Source organism: Ovis canadensis, chromosome 1 (genome assembly GCF_042477335.2).
Source record: "Ovis canadensis isolate MfBH-ARS-UI-01 breed Bighorn chromosome 1, ARS-UI_OviCan_v2, whole genome shotgun sequence".
Taxonomy (NCBI): Eukaryota; Metazoa; Chordata; class Mammalia; order Artiodactyla; family Bovidae; genus Ovis; species Ovis canadensis.
In genome coordinates this window covers 260104780-260131501 of record NC_091245.1, presented here as the reverse complement: position 1 = coordinate 260131501, position 26722 = coordinate 260104780, and the positions used below count along the sequence as shown (strand labels likewise).

Below are 26722 nucleotides of genomic sequence, written 5' to 3'. Positions count from 1 at the left end.
AGTTATCTTTTCTCTCCATCTGTATTTTGAGCTCATTAAGAGCTGTTTTGCCTTCTAACTACATGTTTCAGGGCACATGGTTGGTAATAAATAAATGCTAGTTGATTGGTACTTTGCCAACTGTGTGTTATTTCCATAAAAAATTAGCTACCCATATTTATATGAGACAGAAATTGATTAAATTTTATATCACTAATAATTATGGGATTCTTGGGTATAAAGTAGAAGACATTTTACTAGCTATTATATAACCCTAAAACATAAAAGACATATAAATTTAAAACTGAAAAGACATACGTTACAAATTAGCATTGCCTTCACAGAACTTAAGAAAGATGATCCTTGTTTGGTAACTTGAATTTTATAAGAAATGGTTTTCTAACATGAGATTAAATATAAAAGGGAAATAACTATTTGGAACTTACTGTAGTCTGTCATTATTTTCAGCATACTTAATATTTAATTTTAGCATATTTAAACATCTTGGTAGAAAACACATAACAAGGAGATTTAGGTCTGAAATTTTCCTTCCTTGATTAAGTAATGAAAGAAAAGTATTAAAACTACAGAAAACATAAAGAACAGTGACCTATTCAAAGACAGGCTCCAAAAATATTAATGAATCAAATGATACAGATAAAATATAGACCAGATCCAGTTTTAAAGCATAAGCTTTTACAATTTTTCTGTTATAAATTAGTGGTCTTTCATTTTCCTATTCTATATTTAACAAAGTTAGAATTCAGAATCCATCCATGCCATTAACAAAAAATTACATGCACACATATACATATAATTACATATACATAAATTAAATACCCAAACTGACTTTTCTATGAAAATTTTTGTTTTAATGGTAAATGTGCTCATACTTGAACTTTCAATAGATATAGTACTACTTTGAATTATGACAACAATAGAATTTATAATGCTATTTTCCTCCATCCTCTTCCTACAGGAAAAGAACATGAAACCCAGAAGCTCAGCACGTGAATTTAGAGCAGCTCTTCTGGCCCTACAACATTTCAGCATTCTGAGAAAACTAATGAACCCAGAAAATCTTGCCCTGAGGAGGATTCAGGAACTGTAAATCTTTCACATCAGTGTTAGAATACTAAGGGCCGAATGTCTTGCCCAAAGGCATGTAGGTAAACTGAAGTACTTTCTTTAGTCCCACCGCACCCTTTCAATTCTAGGCCTCACTATGCTCAGTGGAGGAAGATTATAGTTTTGATTTGTTTGTACTCTTTATGAAAATTACACTCAGTACATTTATACAGAGCAAGGTTCCATTAAATTCATACATGTTCTTTTGAAGCCTCAAAAGAATCTTTTGGAATTCTGTCCTCTCTGAGCTAATAATAATCAAACCAAAAATTCTCCAACAGGGGTAAAAAATGAAAATAAACCAGAAGAAAGAGCAAGAATATGTATAAGCTAAATATATTGAGTAGTTGAAAAACATCTTTGAAGAAAATAGCAACATGTATGTAAATTCCCAAATTATTTTAAAGTACTTTACAACTTTATGAGCAAAGGCCAGTATGAGACCTGGCCTTAAAGATAAGAAGATACCTATGCCAGAAAATCTACAAGGCTCATTTCCAAAAATTGTGAGCGGTAAAGACAGTCTTGAATGTAGAGGAAGAATGGGGATGGTTTGGGCTTTTTCAGCACTCTAGGGGAACATCTACTTAGTACAAGTCAGACATACTCAATTTTTGTAAACAGGGGTTCCAATACCTCTTTCGGATGGAAAACTATGTTATCTAGTCTGAAATCTCCATGAATCAAATTTTCTTCATTGTCATTATCTGGCAAGTTTTTCATTAGCCAATCAGATAGCTGGTTCATGGCAGGGATGTCCTGATGAGCTGCAGCTTGATATTGCTTTGTCCAGGTTGATACCTAAAGATAAATAAATTTTTAAAATGACAGAGCTGAAAGTAGAACATAAGATTCAGCAATTTTTAAAATAAAACAAAATTCAATTATATCAAATTTAGGTTCAGTCTTTAATATTCAGGAATAATGCCTATGATACTTAGTCTGAAACACTTGCATAGGCCTAAAAACTTCAACACTTAAGTTTCTCTCCCATCTAGTTCCATTCTACTTACCTAGACTTTTATCAGGGGGAAAAAAAAATGGCCTATGAATCAAGAGGTGGAAGAAACATCAACAACCTCAGATATGCAGATGATACCACTCTAATGGCAGAAATAGATGAGGAACTAAAGAGCCTCTTGATAAGGGTGAAGGAGGAGAGTGAAAGAGCCAGCTTAAAACTAAGTAAGGGGAAAAGGTGGAAGTAGTGACAGATTTGCTCTTCCTGGGCCCTAAAATGACTGTGGATGGTGACTGCAGCCATGAAACCACAATATGATTGCTTCTTGGCAGGAAAACTATGACAAACCTAAACGGTGTGTTGAAAAGCAGAGACATTACTCTGCCAACAAAGGTCTGTATAATCAAGGCTAGGTTCTTCCCAGTGGTCACGTGTGGTTTTGAGAGCTGGACTGTAAAAAAGGCAGAATGCCAAAGAATTGATGCTTCGAACTGTGGTGCTGGAGAACACTCCCGAAAGTCCTTTGGACAGCAGGGAGATCAAACCAGTCAATCTTAAGAGAAATCAACCCTGAATACTTGTTGGAAGGACTGATACTGAAGCTGAAGCTCTAGTACTTTGGTCATCTGGTGCTAACAGCCGACTCATTGGAAAAGTCCCTGATGCTGGGAAACATTGAGGGCAGAAGGAGAAGAGGGTGCCAGAGAATGAGATGGCTGGATGGCATCATCAATGCAATGAATATGAACTTGGGCAAACTTCAGGTGATGGTGAGGGACAGGGAGGCCTAGTGTGCTGCAGTCCATGGGGTCACAAAGAGTCGGACACGACTTGCAACTGAACAACAACAATAGGAATCAAGAAATGTAGGTTCTAGCCTTTATGTGGCAATTATTTTGTAGAAGGAAAAAAAAAAAGAACAAACACATATACCTACATATGAAAAAAATAGAAAATTTCTGAAAGGGTTACAAGAAACAAGTAGTCTCTGAAAAATGTTATATGGAGATTACAAAAATAAGGGAGACTTATTTCTCATTTTAATCTCCTTTTTTTTAAATTACCCATAGAATCTTCTAAAGAATCTTTGAAATATATTACAGACATGAAAATGCAAAGTTTTTTCCTATTTTTCTTAGAATGAATGCAATTAAGTCAACCTGTTCTCAAAGTCCTCCACCAATTGAAATAATATTTACCTACTTATCTCTGTCTCTACTTTCTAAGGTATCTCTGTTCAATTTAGTACAGTAAAGACCTTCATCTTTGGAATCAGGGAGAGCTGGGTTTAAATTATGTTTAGGCCGCTTATTTGTACGTTACTTAATACCTGCAAGCATCAGTTGCCTCATCTGTAAAATGAGGGTATTAAAATCTATGTAATAGGGTTGTTACAAAGATGAAAAAACATTGGGTCTATAACTCATCTAGCATGGGACCTGGTATGTAGTGAGTATTCTTTCAACCTTAGTTCCTGCCTCTCTTCCTTCTTCCCCTTGAAACAGACATATGTACAAAGGGAAACAGCCCCATACTTACCTGGTCTTGCTATTCCTTTGATGTGAAATTCTCATCATCTTTTCCCTATCACTGTAGATTTTACTCTTCCTTAAATATACAGTACAAGACATATCTATCATACGAAGCATTCCTCAACTTTAACAAGGGCATACTTGTATCTACCCTCCAAATAGAACAGCTCTCATGATAGGTAACAAACAATTTACTACCAGATACAGTTCAATTCAGTTCAGTTGCTCAGTCATGTCCGACTCTTTGTGACCCCATAAATCTCAGCATGACAGGCCTCCCTGTCCATCACCAACTCCCAGAGTTCACACAAACTCATGTCCATTGAGTCGGTAATGCCATCCAGCCATCTCATCCTCTGTTGTCCCCTTCTCCTCTGGCCCCCAATCGCTCTGAGCATCAGGGTCTTTCCCAATGAGTCAACTCTTCTCATGAGGTGGCCAAAGTACTGGAGCCTCATTCCTTCCATAGAAATCCCCGGGCTGATCTCCTTCAGAATGGACTGGTTGGATCTCCTTGAAGTCCAAGGGACTCTCAAGAGTTTTCTCCAACACCACAGTTCAAAAGCATCAATTCTTTGGTGCTCAGCTTTCTTCACAGTCCAACTCTCACATCCATACATGACCACTGGAAAAACCATAGCCTTGAATAGATGGACCTTTGTTGGCAAAGTAATATCTCTGCTTTTCAATATGCTATTTAGGTTGGGCATAACTTTCCTCCAAAGGAGTAAGCGTCTTTTAATTTCATGGCTAAAATCACCATCTGCAGTGATTTTGGAGCCCCTCAAAATAGTCTGACACTGTTTCCACTGTTTCCCCATCTATTTCCCATAAAGTGATGGGACCAGATGCCATGATCTTCGTTTTCTGAATGTTGAGCTTTAAGCCAACTTTTTCACTCTCCTCTTTCACTTTCATCAAGAGGTCTTTTAGCTCCTCTTCACTTTCTGCCATAAGGGTGGTGTCATCTGCATATCTGAGGTTATTGATATTTCTCCCGGCAATCTTGATTTCACCTTGTGCTTCTTCCAGCCCAGCATTTCTCATGATGTACTCTGCATAGAAGTTCAATAAGCAGGGTGACAATATGAAGCCTTGACATACTCCTTTCTTATATGGAACCAGTCTGTTGTTCCATGTTCAGTTCTAACTGTTGCTTCCTGACCTGCATATAGGTTTCTCAAGAGGCAGGTCAGGTGGTCTGGTATGCCCAACTCTTTCAGAATTTTCCACAGTTTATTGTGATCCACACAGTCAAAGGCTTTGGCATAGTCAATAAAGCAGAAATAGATGTTTTTCTGGAACTCTCTTGCTTGATGCAGCGGATGTTGGCAATTTGATCTCTGGTTCCTCTGCCTTTTCTAAAACCAGCTTGAACATCTGGAAGTTCACGGTTCATGTATTGCTGAAGCCTGGCTTGGAGAATTTTGAGCATTACTTTACTAGCGTGTGAGATGAGTGCAACTGCATGGTAGTTTGAGCATTCTTTGGCATTGCCTTTCTTTGGGATTGGAATGAAAACTGACCTTTTCCAGTCCTGTGACCACTGCTGAGTTTTCCAAACTTGCTGGCATATTGAGTGCAGCACTTTCACAGCATCATCTTTCAGGATTTGAAATAGCTCCATTGGAATTCCATCACCTCCACTAGCTTTGTTCGTAGTGATGCTTTCTAAGGCCTACTTGACTTCACATCCAGGATGTCTGGCTCTAGGTGAGTGATCACGCCATCATGATTATCTGGGTCATGACACTCTATTTTGTACAGTTCTGTGTAGTCTTGCCACCTCTTGTTAATATCTTCTGCTTCTGTTAGGTCCATACCATTTCTATCCTTTATCAAGCCCATCTTTGCATGAAATATTCCCTTGGTATCTCTAATTTTCTTGAAGAGATCTCTAGTCTTTCTCATTCTGTTGTTTTCCTCTATTTCTTTGCATTGATCACTGAGGAAGGCTTTCTTATCTCTTCTTGCTCTTCTTTGGAACTCTGCATTCAGATGCTTATATCTTTCCTTTTCTTCTTTGCTTTTCATCTCTCTTCTTTTCACAGCTATTTGTAAGGCCTCCTAAGACAGCCAATTTGCTTTTTTGCATTTCTTTTCCATGGTGATTGTCTCTTGTACAATGTCACGAACCTCCATCTATAGTTCATCAGGCACTCTATCTATCAGATCTAAACCCTTAAATCTATTTCTCACTTCCACTGTATAATCATAAGGGATTTGATTTAGGTCATACCTGAATGGTCTAGTGGTTTTCCCCACTTTCTTCAATTTAAGTCTGAGTTTGGCAATAAGGAGTTCATGATCTGAGCCATAGTCAGCTCCTGGTCTTGTTTTTGCTGACTGTATAGAGCTTCTCCATCTTTGGCTGCAAAGAATATAATCAATCTGATTTCAGTGTTGACCATCTGGTGATGTCCATGTGTAGAGTCTTCTCTTGTGTTGTTGGAAGAGGGCGTTTGTTATGACTACTGCGTTCTCTTGACAAAACTCTATTAGCCTTTGCCCTGCTTCATTCCGTACTCCATGGCCAAATTTGCGTTAGTCCAGGTGTTTCTTGACTTCCTACTTTTGCATTCCAGTCCCCTATAATAAAAAGGACATCTTTTTTGGGTGTTAGTTCTAAAAGGTTTCATAGGTCTTCATAGAACCGTTCAACATCAGCTTCCTCAGCATTGCTGTTTGGGGCACAGGCTTGGAATACCGTGATATTGAATGGTTTGCCTTGGAAATGAACAGAGATCATTCTGTCGTTTTTGAGACTGCATCCAAGTACTGCATTTCAGACCCCTTTGTTGACCATGATGGCTACTTGATTTCTTCTAAGGGATTCCTGCCCGCAGTAGTAGATATAATGGTCATCTGAGTTAAATTCACCCATTCTAGTCCATTTTAGTTCGCTGCTTCCTAGAATGTCGACGTTCACTCTTTCCATCTCCTGTTTGACCACTTCCAATTTGCCTTGATTCATGGACCTGACATTCCAGGTTCCTATGCAATATTGCTCTTTACAGCATTGGACCTTGCTTCTATCACCAGTCACATCCACAACTGAGTATTGTTTTTGCTTTGGCTCCATCCCTTCATTCTTTCTGGAGTTATTTCTCCACTGATCTCTAGTAGCATATTGGGCACCTACTGACCCGGGGAGCTCCCCTTTCAGTATCCTATCATTTTGCCTTTTCATACTGTTCATGGGGTTCTCAAGGCAAAAATACTGAAGTGGTTTGCCATTCCCTTTTCCAGTGGACCACATTCTGTCAGACCTTCCACCATGACCCTCCTGTCTTGGGTGGCCCCACAAGGCATGGCTTAGTTTCACTGAGTTAGACAAGGCTGTGGTCTGTGTGATCAGACTGGCTAGTGTTCTGTGATTATCGTTTCAGTGTGTCTGCCTTCTGATGCCCTCTCGCAACACCTACCGTCTTACTGGGGTTTCTCTTACCTTGGACGTTGGGTATCTCTTCATGGCTGCTCCAGAAAGTGCAGCCACTGCTCCTTACCTTGGACGAGGGGTATTTCCTCACGACCACCCCACTACCAGATTACATATTCTTTTATACCATTTTCAAGTTTCATGTAAATGAGTTTCATGTAGAGGTGTCTCAAAAATGTTAAGTTCCTTTAGGGGAATAATTGATTTCTATTTTCTTGAAATTTAACACAGTACTTAGCATGTATTAAACATACTTATATGCTTAATAAATATTTATTAAACACATGCTTAACAAATATTTGTCAAACTAATTTAAAAAAGGAAAATTGTATAGAAAATGTATTGGTAAATTAAGTGAAGAGATAGAAATAGCTTTAAATTTGCATTTATATATGCTGTCAGTTATAGAAGCTTTTGCTGATCTAAAAATTATAACATTATTTTATGTTTAAAATAAGTCTATCTGAAGGTTCAAATTTATAGCCAGATTTCAGAAAAGTATAAAATAATAGGTTTTTACTTTAATTAAAAATGTATATTTTGTTTCTAAGAACTTGAGAAAAGAAACTCTTTGTGTGGATGCCTTACCTGTCTTTTGCAATACCCAACACCTCTACCGTATCCTTCCAGCTGCAATGACTGTATATTCAAGGAATGTAACTGAGCCAAGGTTTGTATCATGGCCACGTATATGGCTGAACGTTCTGCTGGGCTAACTCCAGGAATTGTCAAATCACGAAAGATTCGGCCCTATGGAAGCAATTACAACAGATAATTTTAAACAAAATAAATCTTTTCATACCAATTATTTGCTGTGTCATCATACTCTTTCATACAAAGATTAGGTACAGTTTTGCAATCAAAACCAATTCTCTGTAGAATGTGCCAGCACTTCCCTGTGGCTCATATGGTAAAGAATCTGCCTGCAATGCAGGAAACCCACCAGGTTTGATTCCTGAGTTGGAAGATCCCTTGGAGAAGGAAATGGTAATTCACTCCAGTATTCTTGTCTGGAGAATCCCATGCACAGAGGAGGCTGGTGGGCTGCAATCCATGAAGTTGCAAAGAGTTGGACACAACTGAGCAACTAACACATATATGCCACAGGCAAAATACAAGGATACACCAAGATTAACTTTAAGGATAAAAACTACTCTCCAGTAACATTTTACCAAATAAAAAATCTTAAAACAATTTGGATATACTGTTATTAATGGACTGGTTTCTTATTTGGAGTAGTTTCTTTCCCTCTACTATCTGGACAGTTTAGTTATTGCCATTACATGTCTCTTTACTGACACCTAGAGGAAGAATAGGCCAATATGCTATAATTAGTAAATATGTTCCTAGTTTATCTCACTCAAATTGTGTTCTCAAATTAAAATGAAAGTTTAATACAAGACAGAGAATATAGCCAGTATTTTAAAATAACTCTAAGTGGGAGGTGGTCCTAAGATGGCGGAGGAATAGGATGGGGAGACCACTTTCTCCCACACAAATTCATCAAAAGAACATTTCAAAGCTGAGTAAATTCCACAAAACAACTTCTGAATGCTGGCAGAGGACATCAGGCACCCAGAAAAGCAGATCATTGTCTTCGAAAACAGGTAGGAAAAAATATAAATGACAAAAAAAGAGACAAAAGAGGTAGGGAGGGAGATTAGTCCCGGGAAGGGAGTCTTAAAAAGAGAGGTTTCAAAAACACCAGGAAACACACTCACTGCCGATTCTGTGGTGAGCCTTGGAAGCACAGAGGGCAACATTACAGGGAGGAAAAATAAATAAATAATTAAAACCCACAGATTACGAGCCCAACGGTAACTCCCCCAGCGGAGAAGCAGTGCAGACACCTGCATCTGCCACTAGCAAGCAGGGGCTGGGCAGGGAGGCGCGGGCTGCATTGCTTGACAAGGATCTGGCCTGAATGCCCCAAGTGTAACCAGAACGAGCTAACTTGGGCTAGCAAACCAGACTATAGGATAGCTACCACGCGAAAAGCTCTAACATAAGACACCGCCAGGACCGCGCACAGAACAAAGGATGGAACAGAATTAGCCAGCTGCAGACCATCCCCCTCTGGTGACAGGCAGCCAGAGTCAGAAGGGCCAGAAGGGGGCAATAGCAGCCCCAGAGAGACATTACCTACGAAACTGCAAATAGGCTTGTTTGCTAACTAAGACTTCTTGGAGTTCTGGACAGTCATCATCCACCTGAGAAAGTACGCCAGCTGCACACCCAGAAAACTGAGCAGCAGGGATGGGAGAGGTGATAAGTCGCAGGGACCGTGCTCGCCAAACACCTGAGCTACTCGGACCTGAAGGGCACAAAACACAGGCCCAACCAGTCTGTGCCTCTGGGGACTACCTGAGTGCCTGAGCCTGAGCTGCTTAGACCTAGGAGGTGCATGCAGACCAGGGCCGGCCTCGGATGGTTCCCAGTGGAGCAAGCTAGAGCCTGAGCTGTGTGCACAGTCAGGCCCAGTGTGGCTGGGACACTGCGAGCACTCACTAGTGTTATTTGTTTGCAGCATCCCTCCCTCTGCACATTGCGACTGAACAAGTCAGCCTAAAAAAAAAAATGTCCACCACCACCCACCTTGCGTCAGGGTGAAAATCGGACACTGAAGAGACCAGCAAATAGAAGAAGCTAAAACAGAGGGAACCGCCTTGGAATTGACAGGTGCAATAGATTAAAATCCTGTCATTAGTACCCACTACATAGGAAGGGGCCTATAGATCTTGAGAAATATAAGCCGGACCAAGGAACTATCTGAAAATGAACTGATCCCACACTGCCCACAATCCCACCAGAGAAAGTACTAGATACATCTTTACCATTTTTACGATCATTCTTTTTTGATGTTTGTTTTTTCTTTTCTTTTTCTCTTCTTTTCTAACACTTTTTAATTTTTAAATCCTCTATTTCTCCTTTAGTTTTCATTTTTATAACCTACTATTAATTTCTCCCCCCAAAAAGACCCAATTTTTAAAGCAAACTTCATATATATATATATTTTAATTTTATAATTTTTAAAATAATTCTTGTGACTTTTTTTCTTCTTCTTCTCTTTTTTTAATACTGTATTTTTGAAAATCCAACCTCTATTCTAGATTTTCACTGTTTGCTTTTTGGTATTTGTTATCAATTTTGTACCTTTAAAAACCCAATCTTCAGTACATATTTATGCATGAGAGCAAGATTACTGGCCTTACTGTTCTCTCCTCCTTTGGACTCTCCTTTTTCTCCACCAGGTGGCCTCTGTCTCTTCCCTCCCCCTTCTCTTCTCTACCCAATTCTGTGAATCTCTGTGTGTTCCAGATGGTGGAGAGCACTTAGGGAACTGGTTACTGGCTGGATCTGTCTCTCTCCTTTTCATTTCCCTCTTTTATCCTCTGTCTATTTCCTCCCTCTCCTCTTCCCTGTATAACTCTGTGAACACCTCTGAGCGGTCCAGACTGTGGAGCGCCCATAAGGAAGTGATTACTGGCTAGCTTGCTCTCTCCTCTTTTGATCCCAGCTCATCTCATTCCAGTCATCTCTAACTACCTCCTCCCTCTTCTCTTCTCCATGTAACTCAGTGAACCTCTCTGGGTGTCCCTCAATGTGGAGAAACTTTTCATCTTTAACCTAGATGTTTTATCAACAGTGTGGTATAGAAGGGGAAGTCTTGAGACAACTGTAAAAATAAAACTGAAAACTAGAAGCAGGAGGCTTAAGTCCAAATCCTGAGAACATCAGAGAACTCCTGACTCCAGGGAACATTAATTGATAGGAGCTCATCAAACGCCTCCATACCTACACTGAAACTAAGCATCACCCAAAGGCCAACAAATTCCAGAGCAAGACATACCATGCAAATTCTCCAGCAACTCAGGAACACACCCCTGAGCTTAAATATACAGGCAGCTCAACGTTACTCCAAAACCATTGACGTCTCATAACTCATTACTGGACATGTCATTGCACTCCAGAGAGAAGAAATCCAGCTCACCCACCAGAACTCCGACACAAGCTTCCCTAACCAAGAAACCTTGACAAGCCGCTGATACAAACCCACCCACAGTAAGGAAACTCCACAGTAAAGAGAACTCCACAAACTGCCAGAATACAGAAAGGCCACCCCAAATGCAGCAAAATAAACAGGATGAACAGACAGAGGAATACCCAGCAGGTAAAGAAACAGGAGAAATGCCCACCAAACCAAACAAAAGAGGAAGAGATAAGGAATCTACCAGACAAAGAATTCGAATAATGATAGTGAAAATGATCCAAAATCTTGAAATCAAAATGGAATCACAGATAAATAGCCTGGAGACAAGGATTGAGAAGATGCAAGAAAGGTTTAACAAAGACCTAGAAGAAATAAAAAAGAGTCAATATATAATGAATAATGCAATAAATGAGATCAGAAACACTCTGGAGGCAACAAATAGTAGAATAACGGAGACAGAAGATAGGATTAGTGAAATAGAAGATAGAAAGGTAGAGATAAATGAAGCAGAGAGGAAAAAAAGAAAAACGAATTAAAAGAAATGAGGACAATCTCGGAGACCTCCAGGACAATATGAAACACTCCAACATTCGAATTATAGGAGTCCCAGAAGAAGAAGACAAAAAGAAAGACCATGAGAAAATACTTGAGGAGATAACAGTTGAAAACTTTCCTAAAATGGGAAGGAAATAATCACCCAAGTCCAAGAAAACCAGAGAGTCCCAAATAGGATAAACCCAAGGTGAAACACCCCAAGACACATATTAATCAAATTAACAAAGATCAAACACAAAGAAAAACTATTAAAAGCAGCAAGGGAAAAACAAATAACACACAAGGGGATTCCCATAAGGATAACAGCTGATCTTTCAATAGAAACCCTTCGGGCCAGGAGGGAATGGCAAGACATACTTAAAGTGATGAAAGAAAATAACCTACAGCCCAGATTACTGTACCCAGCAAGGATCTCATTCAAATATGAAGGAGAAATAAAAAGCTTTCCAGACAAGCAAAAGCTGAGAGAATTCAGCACCACCAAACCAGCTCTCCAACAAATACTAAAGGATATTCTCCAGACAGGAAACACAAAAAAAGTGTATAAACCCAAAACAATAAAGTAAATGGCAATGGGACCATACTTATCAATAATTACCTTAAACGTAAATGGATTGAATGTCCCAACCAAAAGACAAAGACTGGCTGAATGGATACAAAAACAAGATCCTTATATATGCTGCCTACAAGAGACCCACCTGAAAACAACGGACACATACAGACTGAAAGTGAAGGGCTGGAAAAAGATATTCCACTCAAATAGAGACCAAAAGAAAGCAGGAGTAGCAATACTCATATCAGATAAAATAGACTTTAAAACTAAGGCTGTGAAAACAGACAAAGAAGGACACTACATAATGATCAAAGGATCAATCCAAGAAGAAGATGTAAGAATTATAAATATATATGCACCCAACATAGGAGCACCACAATATGTAAGACAAATGCTAATAATCATGAAAGGGGAAATTAACAATAAGACAATAATAGTGGGAGACTTTAATACCCCAGTCACACCTATGGACAGATCAACTAAACAGAAAATTAACAAAGAAACGTAAACTTTAAATGATACAATACACCAGTTAGACCTAATTGATATCTATAGGACATTTCACCCCCAAACAATGAATTTCACCTTTTTCTCAAGTGCTCACGGAACCTTTTCCAGGATAGATCAGATCCTGTGTTATAAATCTAACCTTGATAAATTCAAAAAAAGCAAAATTATTCCAAGCATCTTTTCTGACCATAATGCACTAAGATTAGATCTCAATTACAGAAGAAAAACTATTAAAAATTCCAACATATGGAGGCTGAACAAAATGCTTCTGAATAACCAAGAAAATACTGAAGAAAAAAAAATTAAAATATGCATAGAAATGAATGAAAATGAAAACACAACAACCCCAAACCTGTGGGACGCTATAAAAGCAGTGCTAAGGGGAAAGTTCATAGCAATACAGGCATACCTCAAGAAATAAGAATAAAGTCAAATAAATAACCTAACTCCACACCCAAAGCAACTAGAAAAGGAAAAAATGGATAACCCCAGGGTTAGTAGAAGGAAAGAAATCTTAAAAATTAGGGCAGAAATAAATGCAAAAGAAACAAAAGAGACCATAGCAAAAATCAACAAAGCCAAAAGCTGGTTCTTTGAAAGGATAAATAAAATTGGCAAACCATTAGCTAGACTCATCAAGAAAAAAAGGGAGAAAAATCAAATCAATAAAATTAGAAATGAAAATGGAGAGATCACAATAGACAACACAGAAATACAAAGGATCATATGAGATTACTATCAGCAATTATATGCCAATAAAATGGACAAAGTGGAAGAAATGGACAAATTCTTAGAAAAGTACAACTTTCCAAAACTGAACCAGGAAGAAATAGAAAATCTTAACAGACCCATCACAAGCACGGAAATTGAAACTGTAATCAGAAATCCTGCAGCAAACAAAAGCCCAGGTCCAGAAGGCTTCACAGCTGAATTCTACCAAAAATTTAGAGAAGAGCTAACACCTATCCTACTTAAACTCTTCCAGAAAATTGCAGAGGAAGGTAAACTTCCAAACTCATTCTATGAGGCCACCATCACCCAAATACCAAAACCTGACAAAGATGCCACAAAAAAAGAAAAAACTACAGGCCAATATCACTGATGAACATAGATGCAAAAATCCTTAACAAAATTCTGGCAATCAGAATCCAACAACACATTAAAAAGATCATACACCATGACCAAGTGGGCTTTATCCCAGGGATGCAAGGATTCTTCAATATCCGCAAATCAATCAATGTAATTCACCACATTAACAAATAGAAAAATAAAAGCCATATGATTATCTCAATAGATGCACAGAAGGCCTTTGACAAAATTCAACATCCAGTTATGATAAAAACTCTCCAGAAAGCAGGAATAGAAGGAACATACCTCAACATAATAAAAGCTATATATGACAAACCCACAGCAAACATTATCCTCAATGGTGAAAAGTTGAAAGCATTTCCCCTAAAGTCAGGAACAAGACAAGGGTGTCCACTTTCACTGCTACTATTCAACATAGTTCTGGAAGTTTTGGCCACAGCAATCAGAGCAGAAAAAGAAATAAAAGGAATCCAAATTGGAAAAGAAGAAGTAAAACTCTCACTGTTTGCAGATGACATGATTCTCTACATAGAAAACCCTAAAGACTCCACCAGAAAATTACTAGAGCTAAGCAATGAATATAGTAAAGTTGCAGGATATAAAATCAACACACAGAAATCCCTTGCATTCCTATACACTAATAATGAGAAAGTAGAAAAAGAAATGAAGGAAACGATTCCATTCACCATTGCAACGAAAAGAATAAAATACTTAGGAATATATCTACCTAAAGAAACTAAAGACTTATATATAGAAAACTGTAAAACACTGATGAAAGAAATCAAAGAGGACACTAATAGATGGAGAAATATACCATGTTCATGGATTGGAAGAATGAATATAGTGAAAATGAGTATACTTCCCGAAGCAATCTACAGATTCAATGCAATCCCTATCAAGCTACCAGCGGTATTTTTCACAGAGCTAGAACAAATAATTTCAAGATTTGTATGGAAATACAAAAAACCTCAAATAGCCAAAGCAATCTGGAGAAAGAAGAATGGAACTGGAGGAATCAACCTGCCTGACTTCAGGCTCTACTACAAAGCCACAGTCATCAAGACAGTATGGTACTGGCACAAAGACAGAAATATAGATCAATGGAACAAAATAGAAAGCCCAGAGGTAAATCCACATACCTATGGAGACCTTATCTTCGACAAAGGAGGCAAGAATATACAATGGATTAAAGAGTCTCTTTAACAAGTGGTGCTGGGAAAACTGGTCAACACTTTTAAAAGAATGAAACTAGAACACTTTCTAACACCATACACAAAAATAAACTCAAAATGCATTAAAGATCTAAACGTGAGACCAGAAACTATAAAACTCCTAGAGGAGAACATAGGCAAAACACTCTCTGACATAAATCACAGCAGGATCCTCTATGATCCACCTCCCAGAATATTGGAAATAAAAGCAAAAATAAACAAATGGGACCTAATTAAACTTAAAAGCTTCTGCACAACAAAGGAAACTATAAGCAAGGTGAAAAGACAGCCTTCAGAATGGGAGAAAATAATAGCAAATGAAGCAACTGACAAACAACTAATCTCAAAAATATACAAGCACCTTATGCAGCTCAATTCCAGAAAAATAAACGACCCAATCAAAAAATGGGCCAAAGAACTAAATAGACATTTCTCCAAAGAAGACATACAGATGGCTAACAAACACATGAAAAGATGCTCAACATCACTCATTACCAGAGAAATGCAAATCAAAACCACAATGAGGTACCATTCACACCAGTCAGAATGGCTGAGATCCAAAAGTCTACAAGCAATAAATGCTGGAGAGGGTGTGGAGAAAAGGGAACCCTCTTACACTATTGGTGGGAATGCAAACTAGTTCAGCCACTATGGAGAACAGTGTGGAGAGTCCTTATAAAACTGGAAATAGAACTGCCTTATGACCCAGCAATCCCACTGCTGGGCGTACACACCGAGGAAACCAGAATTGAAAGAGACATGTGTACCCCAATGTTCATCGCAGCACTGTTTATAATAGCCCGGACATGGAAGCAACCTAGATGTCCATCAGCAGATGAATGGATAAGAAAGCTGTGGTACATATACACAATGGAGTATTACTCAGCCATCAAAAAGAATACATTTGAATCAGTACTATTGAGGTGGATGAAACTGGAGCTGATTATACAGAGTGAAGTAAGCAAGAAAGAAAAACACCAATACAGTATACTAATACATATATATGGAATTTATAAAGATAGTAACGATAACCCTGTATGTGAGACAGCAAAAGACACAGATGTACACAGCAGACTTTTTGACTCTGTGGGTGAGGGAGAGGGAGAAGGAGGGATGATTTGGGAGAATGGCATTGAAACATGTATAATATCATATAAGAAACAAATCACCAGTCTAGGTTCAATGCAGGATACAGGATGCTTGGGGCTGGTGCACTGGGATAACACAGAGGGATGGTATGTGGAGGGAGGTAGGAGGGGGGTTCAGGAGTGGGAACTTATGTACACCCGTGGCAGATTCATGTTGATGTATGGCAAAACCAATACAGTATTGCAAAGTTAAAAAAAAAAGAATAAAAAATAAATAAATAAAATAATAAATAAAACATAGACTAGAGCCAAAAAAAAAATAAAATAAAATAACTCTAAGTGGAGTATAACCTTTAAAAATTGTGAATCACTATGTAATACATCTGTAACATATAATATTGTACATTAACTGTATCTCAATAAAAAATAATTTAAAAAGCAAAACAAAAATAAAAGCTTCCATAAAGAACCAATCCTGCTGATACCTTGGTTTCAAACGTCTAGCCTCTGGAAATGAGAGGATACATTTCTGTTGCTTTAATAAAAAGAAAAAAAGTTTAAGCCCTTGCAAAGCAAACTACCTAAAATGCTGACTGATAAGCTATCATTTATTAACATGTAATTTCACAACTAAAAAGAAAAGCAACAAAGCACAATTAAGTGTTAATTTACCTGTACATGTTCCATCAAATAAAATTCTGTTCCGATGACAGATGGATCACTGCAGTACAATAAAGGTTTGGGAACGGGGAATCCAACTGAAAACAAGGCTTTCTGGACTTTAAATTCTCTATCAATCTAAATAAGATGATAATTAAAAATCAGAAATACAGAAATTTAATAATTACTTGTGAGCTGACATTAAGGCTAGAAATTAATTTTAAAACGGTATCAACAAATGTGACAAACAATATAACCCAGAGGATAATAATTTCCTTAGTATTGTCCATAAAAGTAGTCTTAGTGCGATTATTACAATGATAAATTAGGCTGGTACTTGCAAAAGAGTCAGACAGAACTTAGCAACTAAAATAAAAACAACAACAATAATTGCTAAACAACAACAATAATTGCTAATTAGGCTAAAAGGACAGGCTTATGTGTGGGGCTTAATCTGACTGATAATATGAAGGTGACAGTTTCTGACCATAAACTTTTGCAGATATCATTACAAAAACAAAAACGAAAACAACATTTTTTTCTTATCAGTCCCTGCTTGCTGACTCACTCTTGCTCTTGCTCCCCACCACCAATCCCTTTCCAGTCTACCATGGGGCTCAGGCAAGTCTCTATTTCAACGCTCTGGGCATAGTCAACTAGAGGGTACTGGTGGAAGCCTGTGGGTGCTGGTAGAAAGGAAATGTACCCCCTCTGTCTGGAGATCAATGGAGGGACTTGTTTTCAAGGCAGTGGTGTAGGGATTCTTCCTGGCACCCAGGGCTGCCATGGAACTCAAGATAACTACTGGGTAAGAAGACAATGAGAAGCAACTTGGTACTGACACAGAAGCTCAGCTAAGATAGGTGAAGAAAAGGCCTTCCTCAACCAGGAAAGATGTACACATTTATCACTCAGAATCCAGGGACACAGCTTATAGCAGAACACTGATGCCAACTAATCTGCCTGCAAAGTCCCCTTCCCCACACTCAGGCTGATCACTTCTAAGGAGAAGAAACCATGCAGTTCACTTTGACCAGAGGGATAAACCGGCCACTGCTGCAATAACTAGAGCAGGGAAATGACTAAACCCATAACCAAGGTGAGAGCAGTCAGAGACGCCAACAGCTATAGAAAGAAGCTTTCTGGTGCTGTGAAATAGGGGTGGCATGGGGCGGTGGAGGCTGCTCATAAAGAAGATGTCATGTGGGAACACTGCTTTTTTCCAATGCAGATATGGGAAAAATGAAAGGAGTTGAAACAAAAGTACTTTAGATCTTTGGGCTGAAAGCATTATGTTATGTTCTGATGTCTTCTAGATATCCAGGGTATTATCAAGAAGAGAGACAAATCCAGCTGTTTACTGGGGCATAAATCTCTCCCTGCAGGTGGGGATTCTCTTTCATCCATGCCTTGTTGAGGCTTAAGAAAAGTTCCTGAACTTTTTCGATCTTAAGCATGCAGGTCACTTCATTTTCTGGGAATATCATAGTCAGAATCTGCATTTTCTATTACTGTGATATTAAACCCACCTTTCAGTGGCCCATCTCCAGTCAGTTTGGGTTGGGAAGCATGTATAATCTGTTATACATGATTATAATAATATCCAAAATATGCATCATGATTTTAATGTTCTTTTCTCTAAAAATCCATAGATAATACGTTTTCTGAAAAGAATCAGTTTTTAACAAAAATCTTTTATAAGTCTCACTGTCTAATATTTATAGCATATTCAGTTCAGTTCAGTCACTCAGTCGTGTCTGACTCTTTGCAACCCCATGAATCACAGCACGCCAGGCCTCCCTGTCCTACAGCATATTATGATTATTCAAATATTTATTTTTATCACCAAAAGATCAGAGGATTATTACATCAAATATATTAAAGTATTCAGTGAATAGATATTGTTATAAGATATAATAATGTACCTTTTAAAACATAATTTAATCAAAGTACAAAACATCTATAAATGAGCAGCTCTGAAAATATTCATCAGGTGACCGTATTTCTAGCTAACTGTATTTCTAGCTAACTGTATACAAAGGAATCAAATCCACAAGAGGACTGGATAGTGCTCAAGATTACCAGCTTAAACACAGCCTTAGATTTCAAACTCAAATCAGTGATAAAAACAAAAAGGGGGTGGGAATACAACTCAAGTGAAATTTTCATCTAAGAAATAAAATGCATTCTCTATATTTAACAATTGTGAGAGTACTTTTAAAAGCAATTTAAATTGTTTTGTGAGTATAAAATGCATTTATTAGTCAACAAGGAATTTAACATTGCATTTGTATATCATACCTTATGTGCTTTAGGAAGAAGTAAACCAGGTGGTTTTTTTCTGAGTACATATGCTTGAAAGCCTTTCTGGAGATAAAAGGTTGGATTGGACTGTCCTGATCTAGATAAGAACAGAGAAAAGGCCAATAACAAAGATATATTTTTCTTTTCTCCCACATTCTGCTGAAATTTCAGAAGAAAACACAAAATGAAAATAAACCCACTTCAATGCTAGAAAGCCAAGAGGGGTGCTACCAGCGGCTGAGAACATTCATTTTTGGATTATATACAGCAGACGGTAACACATTGGCAGCTGGAAAATCTATAATCCACACAGGTAAAAGAGAAGATCTTACTTCCCGCCTGCAAATCATGAGTTTTATCAGAAGTATCCCTAGAAAAACGTCTAGATCTAAGTAAAGAAAGGCTGGGAGAAGAGATTGTAGGGGATCTGTCAGCAAATTAATTAAAAGATGCTGAAACAACTGTTCCCTCATCTTCCATTGGAGAGAGAACTGCGAGTACAGCTCTCTGAAATGGGAATTCTGATAAGCAAGGTCCTAGAGTGGGTATTTGGGCCAGGAAGTGCAATAGTGCCCCAGGTAACTCACAGACACCAGGGCACTGACTTTCCCTGCTCTGTGGACAGAAATTCTCACACGGGCTAAGAAAATACACTCCAGCTGCCAAAATTATTTAATCTATACCTTCATTTACCCAACTTTTAAAGAATTCAATAGCATGAAAGAGAGGCTTTGAACTAAAAAAGCAGAAGAATTAATCCCTGAGGTAATAGGTAAGAAGAGAAAGTTAAAAAACATTTTTCTCTGAAGTTTTACCCTAGGCTTCCAGCCTCCATCTGCAAAGAACAAAAGCAGATTGAATGCAGCAGCACCTGCAGTTTCTACATCTTACTCAGATAAGCAAAACCCATCCTCTCCAGCAGTCATACTAAAAAGCACCATCTAATCCTGGGTGAGCACCTTTAAGCATAGGAAAGTGAAAATCATTGCCACAGTGTCAGCAAATGGGACAACATCAAGCTGTATTGTTAATCTTTTTAAAATATGAATTCATTTGTTTATTTTTGGCTGTGCTGGGTTTTCATTACTGTGGGAGCTTGTCTCTAGCTGTGGAGAGCCGGGGCTATCCTCTAGTTGTGGTGCATGTGCTTCTTGTTGATGTGGCTTCTCCGGTTGCAGAGTGCAGGCTCTAGGCCCACAGTCTTCAGTAGTTGCAGGGCAATTGGTAGTTGCGGTTCCCAGGCTCTAGAGACCAGGCTCAGTAGTTGTGGCTCACGGGCTTAGTTACTCTGTGACATGTGGATCTTTCTAGATTAGGGATCAAATGCATGTCTCCTGCATTGGCAGGTGGATTCTTTACCACTGAGCCACCAGGGAAGCCCCTGTGTTGTCTATCTTGACACGGGACAATTTATCTGTGATGCTCCAAAGAGTCAAGTTGCGATGAACTTTACAAAGACATTTTTTAATGCCAAATGTCTGCTTCGATGCATTTCTGATAACGCAGTCATTTATGAAGCACTGGTGTTTTGTGATGGTAAATGACCAAGGTGAAATATAAAAGAAAAACTAAAAGCTTTTTATTAAATATATAGTTACCGTATGACCCAGCAATTTCACTCTAACATATATATCTGAGAACTGAAAACACATTCAAACAAAAAATTGTACATGAATATTCATAGCAGCTCTATTTTCAACAACCAAAAAGTAGAAACAATCCAAATGTTCATCAACAGATGAATGGATAAACAAAATATGATATATTCATATAATGGAATATTACTCAGCCATAAAAGGAATGGAGTTTGGATACATGCTAAAACATGGATTGGCTCTGAAAACATTATGCTAAGTGAAAAAAAAAAAACAACAGTCACCAAAGGTCACATATTATATGGTTCCATTTCTATGAAATGTTCAGAATATGTAAATCCATAGTGATAGAAAGTAGATTATTGGTTTCCAGGGGATGAGCAGAAGGGGAAATTGTGAGATAAGGGTTTCGTAGGGTGATGGAAATTTCCTGGAATTAGATAGTGGTGATGACTGCAGAATATTGTGAATTAATAAAAACCACTATATTATACACTTAAAATAGTTAAAATTTCAAGTTTAACATAGCATGAATTTTATCCAAACAGACAAACACACAAACAAACAAAACCCCACCAAACTAAAAGCATCTCCTTTGAGCAAGTATCCACCATCCATGGTTCTAACAAAGACAAAAAAGATTAAAAAAGCAGAATCCCAGCAGGGGAAGACCATCACCAACACTGTGCACTGTGAACAAATTACTGACTACATTTTACCACTCTAACCATCAGGCCTCCATATAGTATAGAATCCACTGATGGTATCAATATGATAAGAATCATCAATGAGTCAAAGGTCATAACTATTTGAGGACTTGAACAAGACTGTTAGGACTTGAACAAGACTGTTAGGACTTGAACAAGACATTTAATACTAAAAGAAATGGCTTGATTTATAATCAAACATGTGACACTTTTGATTTGTTGAACCTTAATTACAAAGATGGAATCTTTGCATTTAAGTGTTCAGTTAGGAACACTCATTTGGTAGACTCATTTGACTAGACAAGAAATCTCAAAGAATCTTAGCACTGGTTTTACTTAGAAGCACAGGAAGACAGGAGATACAGTATGCCAGCGGGATAGCATCAGATGAGTTTCTTTGGTAAGGTCCTTACAGTAGGTCCATGCAGCAGTCTAGGATCTACCTTATAACTCCTGTGTCCCTATGGTGATGGCTCAGGTTTGAAGGAATGAGACCACAGTGGATGAGTGTGAGTGCCGCCCTGGCTTAGAAGCCTCATGCTCCACACCATGATGACTCCATCATCTCCAGGAGCAGTCCTCTAACAAGAGACATGACCAATTTTAAGAACAGACTAAAGGTAGAAAAGCCCCAAGTTAAGCCTAAAATATCTGACCAGATACTTTAGTTAAGCATAAAATATCTGACCAGATACATTTACAGGCCTTCCAGTTCAGATGCAGTTTATCAAATAGATGTTACTTTCAACATAAGTGCTCTTGCTTGGAAACACAGCTGACACTCCACCTTACCAAGTTTCCAGAGTAACAGAGTTAGAAAGTTAATTTGTTTATGGTTGGTTGGTTTAGTCACTAAGTCGTGTCTGACTCTTGTGACCCCATGGACTGTAGCCCGCCAGGCTCCTTTGTCCATGGGTTTCTCCAAGCAAGAATATTGGAGTGGGTTGCCATTTCCTTCTCCAGGGGATCTTCCTGACCCAGGAATTGAACCCAGGTCTCCTGCATTGGAGACAGATGCTTTACCGAATGAGCTATGAAGGAAGTCTATAGAACAGGAGAAAAGTTTTGTGGTTTTTTTTTTTTTAAACACTTTTCTCACAACATGCTAGCCTCAGATCCATGATGTAATCCTACTAGTTGGCTACTAGAGCCAGGTGGCTCTATTTGCATCTCCAAGCTTCCAAGCTTGGAGATATTCTTATAAGATTTTTTTCAATAGCAAGAAATTTTTAAAAAGCATCAGTCCTGATAAAGGTCACATATGTTTGCAGCTATGTAGGCAGCCTAAAGGAAATCAGTCCTGAGTGTTCTTTGGAAGGACTGATGTTGAAGCTGAAACTCCAATACTTTGGCTACCTGATGTGAAGAGCTGCCTCATTTGAAAAGACTCTGATGCTGGGAAAGATTGAAGGCAGGAGGAGAAGGGGACGACAGAGGATGAGATGGTTGGATGGCATCACCCACTCAATGGAGATGAGTTTGAGTAAACTCCAGGAGTGGTGATGGACAGGGAGGCCTGGTGTGCTGTGGTCCATGGGGTCGCAAAGAGTCGGACACGACTGAGCGACTGAACTGAACTGAAGATAGCCATCTTGTCCCTTGTCTGGAGATAAATTTGAAGTTATTTAGAATTTACTGTTCTTTGATATCACTCCTTTTTCTTTAATTTTGAAACTACTTGTGGAGTCATGACTATTCTGACCAAGTGCACCATAGCAAGCAGTTAATACCAAGTGGACTTAGACCTTCATATCTACTCTTAAAGTCAGGTTGGTATGCTCACTGAGGTATACGGAACTGAGTGAGCAATGATGCAGGATAACAACCAGCTTGGCAACTGAACTCACAGGCACTGCTATGGTGTTCTTTGAAACAGTAACTTTTGATACTGATGCCAATAGTTCTTCAAATGTATTTGCTGTGGATTAGAGATCGAGAGAAGAGAAGACTAAAAGACGAATATCATGGTGTTTAAGCATAGAAAATATTGAGTATATAGTTCAAAAGACTTAAAAATACAAAGCTGGAGATGAGAAGACGCAAAATATCCCCAAAAATCTTGCCCCAAACTAGGATTCAGAGCCATGGTAGAAGAGATGTCAAGGCAGAATCAAAGGAAGTCAGAAGATTCTTGACAACTGCAATGGAAGCAACAAACGGCTGGCCGAGAATCAGATTATTAACAAGGAAGAATTTAACATCAGCAGAAAAAGCTGGAGAGGATCCAAAACTCCACCATAGTGTATCAGAGAACAGGCATCATGATAGGTGCTTTGCTGGGCATTCCCTGGAAGTGGTGGCTAATCTTCAGAGGTGCCTTTTCTGGATCCATGACTGCAAAAATCAACCAACTTGAACAAAACACAATACAGCACATTTCGCAGAGTCATGAAGTTTGAAGGACTCTGATTTGTAGGAAGCCGGTTCACTGACAGTTTAAAAAATCATTATTTAAGCTTCTTAATATACTATTTACAATTACTATATTAATTAAATTATAACTATTTAACATATTAAAATCACAGACATTTGTCCTTTTCATCATAGGGGACTGGAGTGCAAAAGTAGCAAGTCAAGAGATACCTGGAGTAACAGGCAAGTTTGGCCTTGGAGTACAACATGAAGAAGGGCAAAGGCTAACAGAATTTTGCCAAGAGAATGCACTGGTCATAGCAGATACCCTCTTCCAACAACACAAGAGATGACTCTACAAATGAATATCACCAGATGGTCAATATCAAAATCAGACTGACTAAATTCTTTGCAGTCAAAATGGAGAAGTTCTACCCAGTCAGCAAAAAGAAGACCTTGAGCTGACTGTGGCTCAGATCTGGAACCCCTTGTGGTAAAATTCAGACTTATTGAAGAAAGTAGGGAAAACCACTAGGCCATTCAGGTATGACCTAAATCAAATGCCTTATGATTATATAGTGGAGGTGATAAATAGATTCAAGGGCCTAGATCTGGTAGACAGAGTGCCTAAAGAACTATAGATGGAGGTTCATAACATTGTACAGGAGGTGGTGACCAAAATCATCCCCAAGAAGAAGAAATGCAAAGTCATTGTCTGAGGAGGCCTTACAAATACCTGAGAAAAGAAGAGAAGCGAAAGGCAAAGGAGAAAGGGAAAGACATACCCAACTGAATGCAGAGTTCCAGAGAATAGCAAGGAGAGATAAGAAAGTATTCTTAAGTGAACAATGCAAAGAAATAGGGGAAAACAATAAACTGGGTAAGACTAGAGATCTTTTTAAGAAAACTGGAGATATCCAAGGGAACATTTCATACAAAGATGGGCACAATAAAGGACAAAAATGGCAAGGACCTAACAAAAACAGAAGAGATTAAGAAAATGTGGCAAGGATACACAGAACTGTATAAAAAAAGTTCTTAATGACGCAGATAACCATGATGGTGTGGTCATTCACCTAGAGCCAGACACCCTGGAGTGTGAAGTCAAGTGGGCAGTGGGAAGCATTACTACAAACAAAGCTAGTGGAGGTGATGGAATTTCAGCTGACCTATTTCTAATCCTAAAAGATGCTGCTGCTAAAGTGCTGCACTCAGTATGCCAGCAAACTTGGAAAACTCAGCAGTGGCACAGGACTAGAAAAGGTCAAGTTTCATTCCGATCCCAAAGAAAGGCAATGCCGAAGAATGTTCAAATTATCATATAATTGCACTCATTTCACATTAGCAAGAATATGCTCAAAATCCTTCTAGTTAGGTTTCAACAGTACGTGAACTGAAAACTTCCATATGTACAAACTGGATTTAGAAAAGGCAGAGGAGCCAGGGATCAAGTTGCCAACATACGCTGGATCATAGAAAAAGCAAATAAATTCTAAAAAAACATCTACTTCTGCCTCATTGACTACACTAAAGCTTTTGACTGTGTGGATCACAACAAACTGTGGAAATTTCTTAAAGAATACCAAACCACATTACCTGTCTCCTGAGAAACCTGTATGCAGGAGAAGAAGCAACAGTTAGAAATGGATGTGGAACAATGAACTGGTTTGATATTGGGAAAGGAGTATATCAAGGCTGTATATTGTCACTCTGCTTATTTAACTTATGTGCAGGGTACATTATGTGAAATGCCAGGCTGGATGAGGCTCAAACTGGAATCAAACTTTCTGGGAAAAATACATACAACCTCATATAAGCAGATGATACCACTCTAATGGCAGAAGGCAGAGAGGAGCCTAAAGAGCCTCTTGATGAAGGTGAAAGAGGAGTGAAAAGTTGGCTTAAATTAAACATTCAACCCACTCCAGTATTCTTGCCTGGAGAATCCCATGGACTGAGGAGCCTGGTGGGCTGCAGTCCACGGGGTCACAAAGAGTCGGACACAACTGAGCGACACATTCAAAAAGGAAGATCATGGTATCCAATCCTATCACTTCTTGGCAAATAGATATGGAAAGAATGGAAACAGGGTCAGATTTCATTTTCTTGGGCTCCAAAAGCAATGCAGATGGTGACTGCAGCCACAAAATTAAAAGACGCTTGCTCCTTCAAAGAATAGCTATGACAAACCCAGACAGTGTATTAAAAAGCAGAGACATCACTTTGCCAACAAAGGTCCATATAGCCAAAGCTATGGTTTTTCCATACAGCTCTTACATGTATGGTTGTAAGAGCTGGACTATAAAGAAGGTTGAGTGTTGAAGAACTTTTTTTGTGTGTTCAAACTGTGATGCGGGAGAAGACTCTTGACAGTCCCTTGGACAGCAAGTAGATCAAACCAGTCAATCTTAAAGGAAATCAACCCTGAATATTCATTGGAAGGACCGGTGGTGAAGCTGAAGCTCCAATACTTTGGCCACCTGATACAAAGAGCTGACTCATTGGAAAAGACCCTGATGCTGGGAAAGATTGAAGGCAAGAGGAGAAGGGGTGACAGAGGATGAGATGGTTGGATGGCATCATCGACTCAGTGGACAGGAATTTGAGTAAACTCAGGGCTATAGTGAAGGACAGGAAAGCCTGTAGTGCTGCAGTTCATGGGGTCGCAGAGTCAGACATGACTTAGCGAATGAACAAAACCAACAAATAGACATCTGTATACTTAAATGCACACAGAGAAAGAGAATAATACAGGTTCACTTTATCCACATAATAAATAAGTGGAAAGAGCTATTCATGTCAAAACACAAAGCTCTTTTTTATATTGGCATCAGTTGTGGGGGGAAAAAAAGTTAACTTGGAGTACTTAGAATAAGACTGCCTATCCCCATTCCCAAACACCTATCTCTTCCTACTTCCCATCACTCATAGCACTGCTGTCTTAAAACCACCAGGACTGGTCTCATAATGCTCTTTATCTCTGTTTATGTTATCAAACAAAAGACCTACATGCTCATGTCACCATTTATCCTCTGCATTCTAATTCCCATAAGGCTCTATACAGTCCT

General features: G+C 38.6%; 1 protein-coding gene across 1 annotated transcript in view; it reads right to left on the bottom strand.

Moving 5' to 3' along the window:
• ACAD11 (acyl-CoA dehydrogenase family member 11) overlaps positions 1–26722 on the bottom strand; it is a 115680-nt gene that overhangs the window by 78551 nt on the left and 10407 nt on the right. Inside the window, exons 2-5 of the mRNA XM_069565630.1 lie at positions 18998–19097; positions 16709–16834; positions 7628–7789; positions 1744–1908 (exon numbers count right to left, since the gene is read on the bottom strand). Of these exons, the coding sequence (XP_069421731.1) occupies positions 1744–1908; positions 7628–7789; positions 16709–16834; positions 18998–19097 (553 nt within the window). The remainder of the gene's footprint in view (positions 1–1743; positions 1909–7627; positions 7790–16708; positions 16835–18997; positions 19098–26722) is intronic.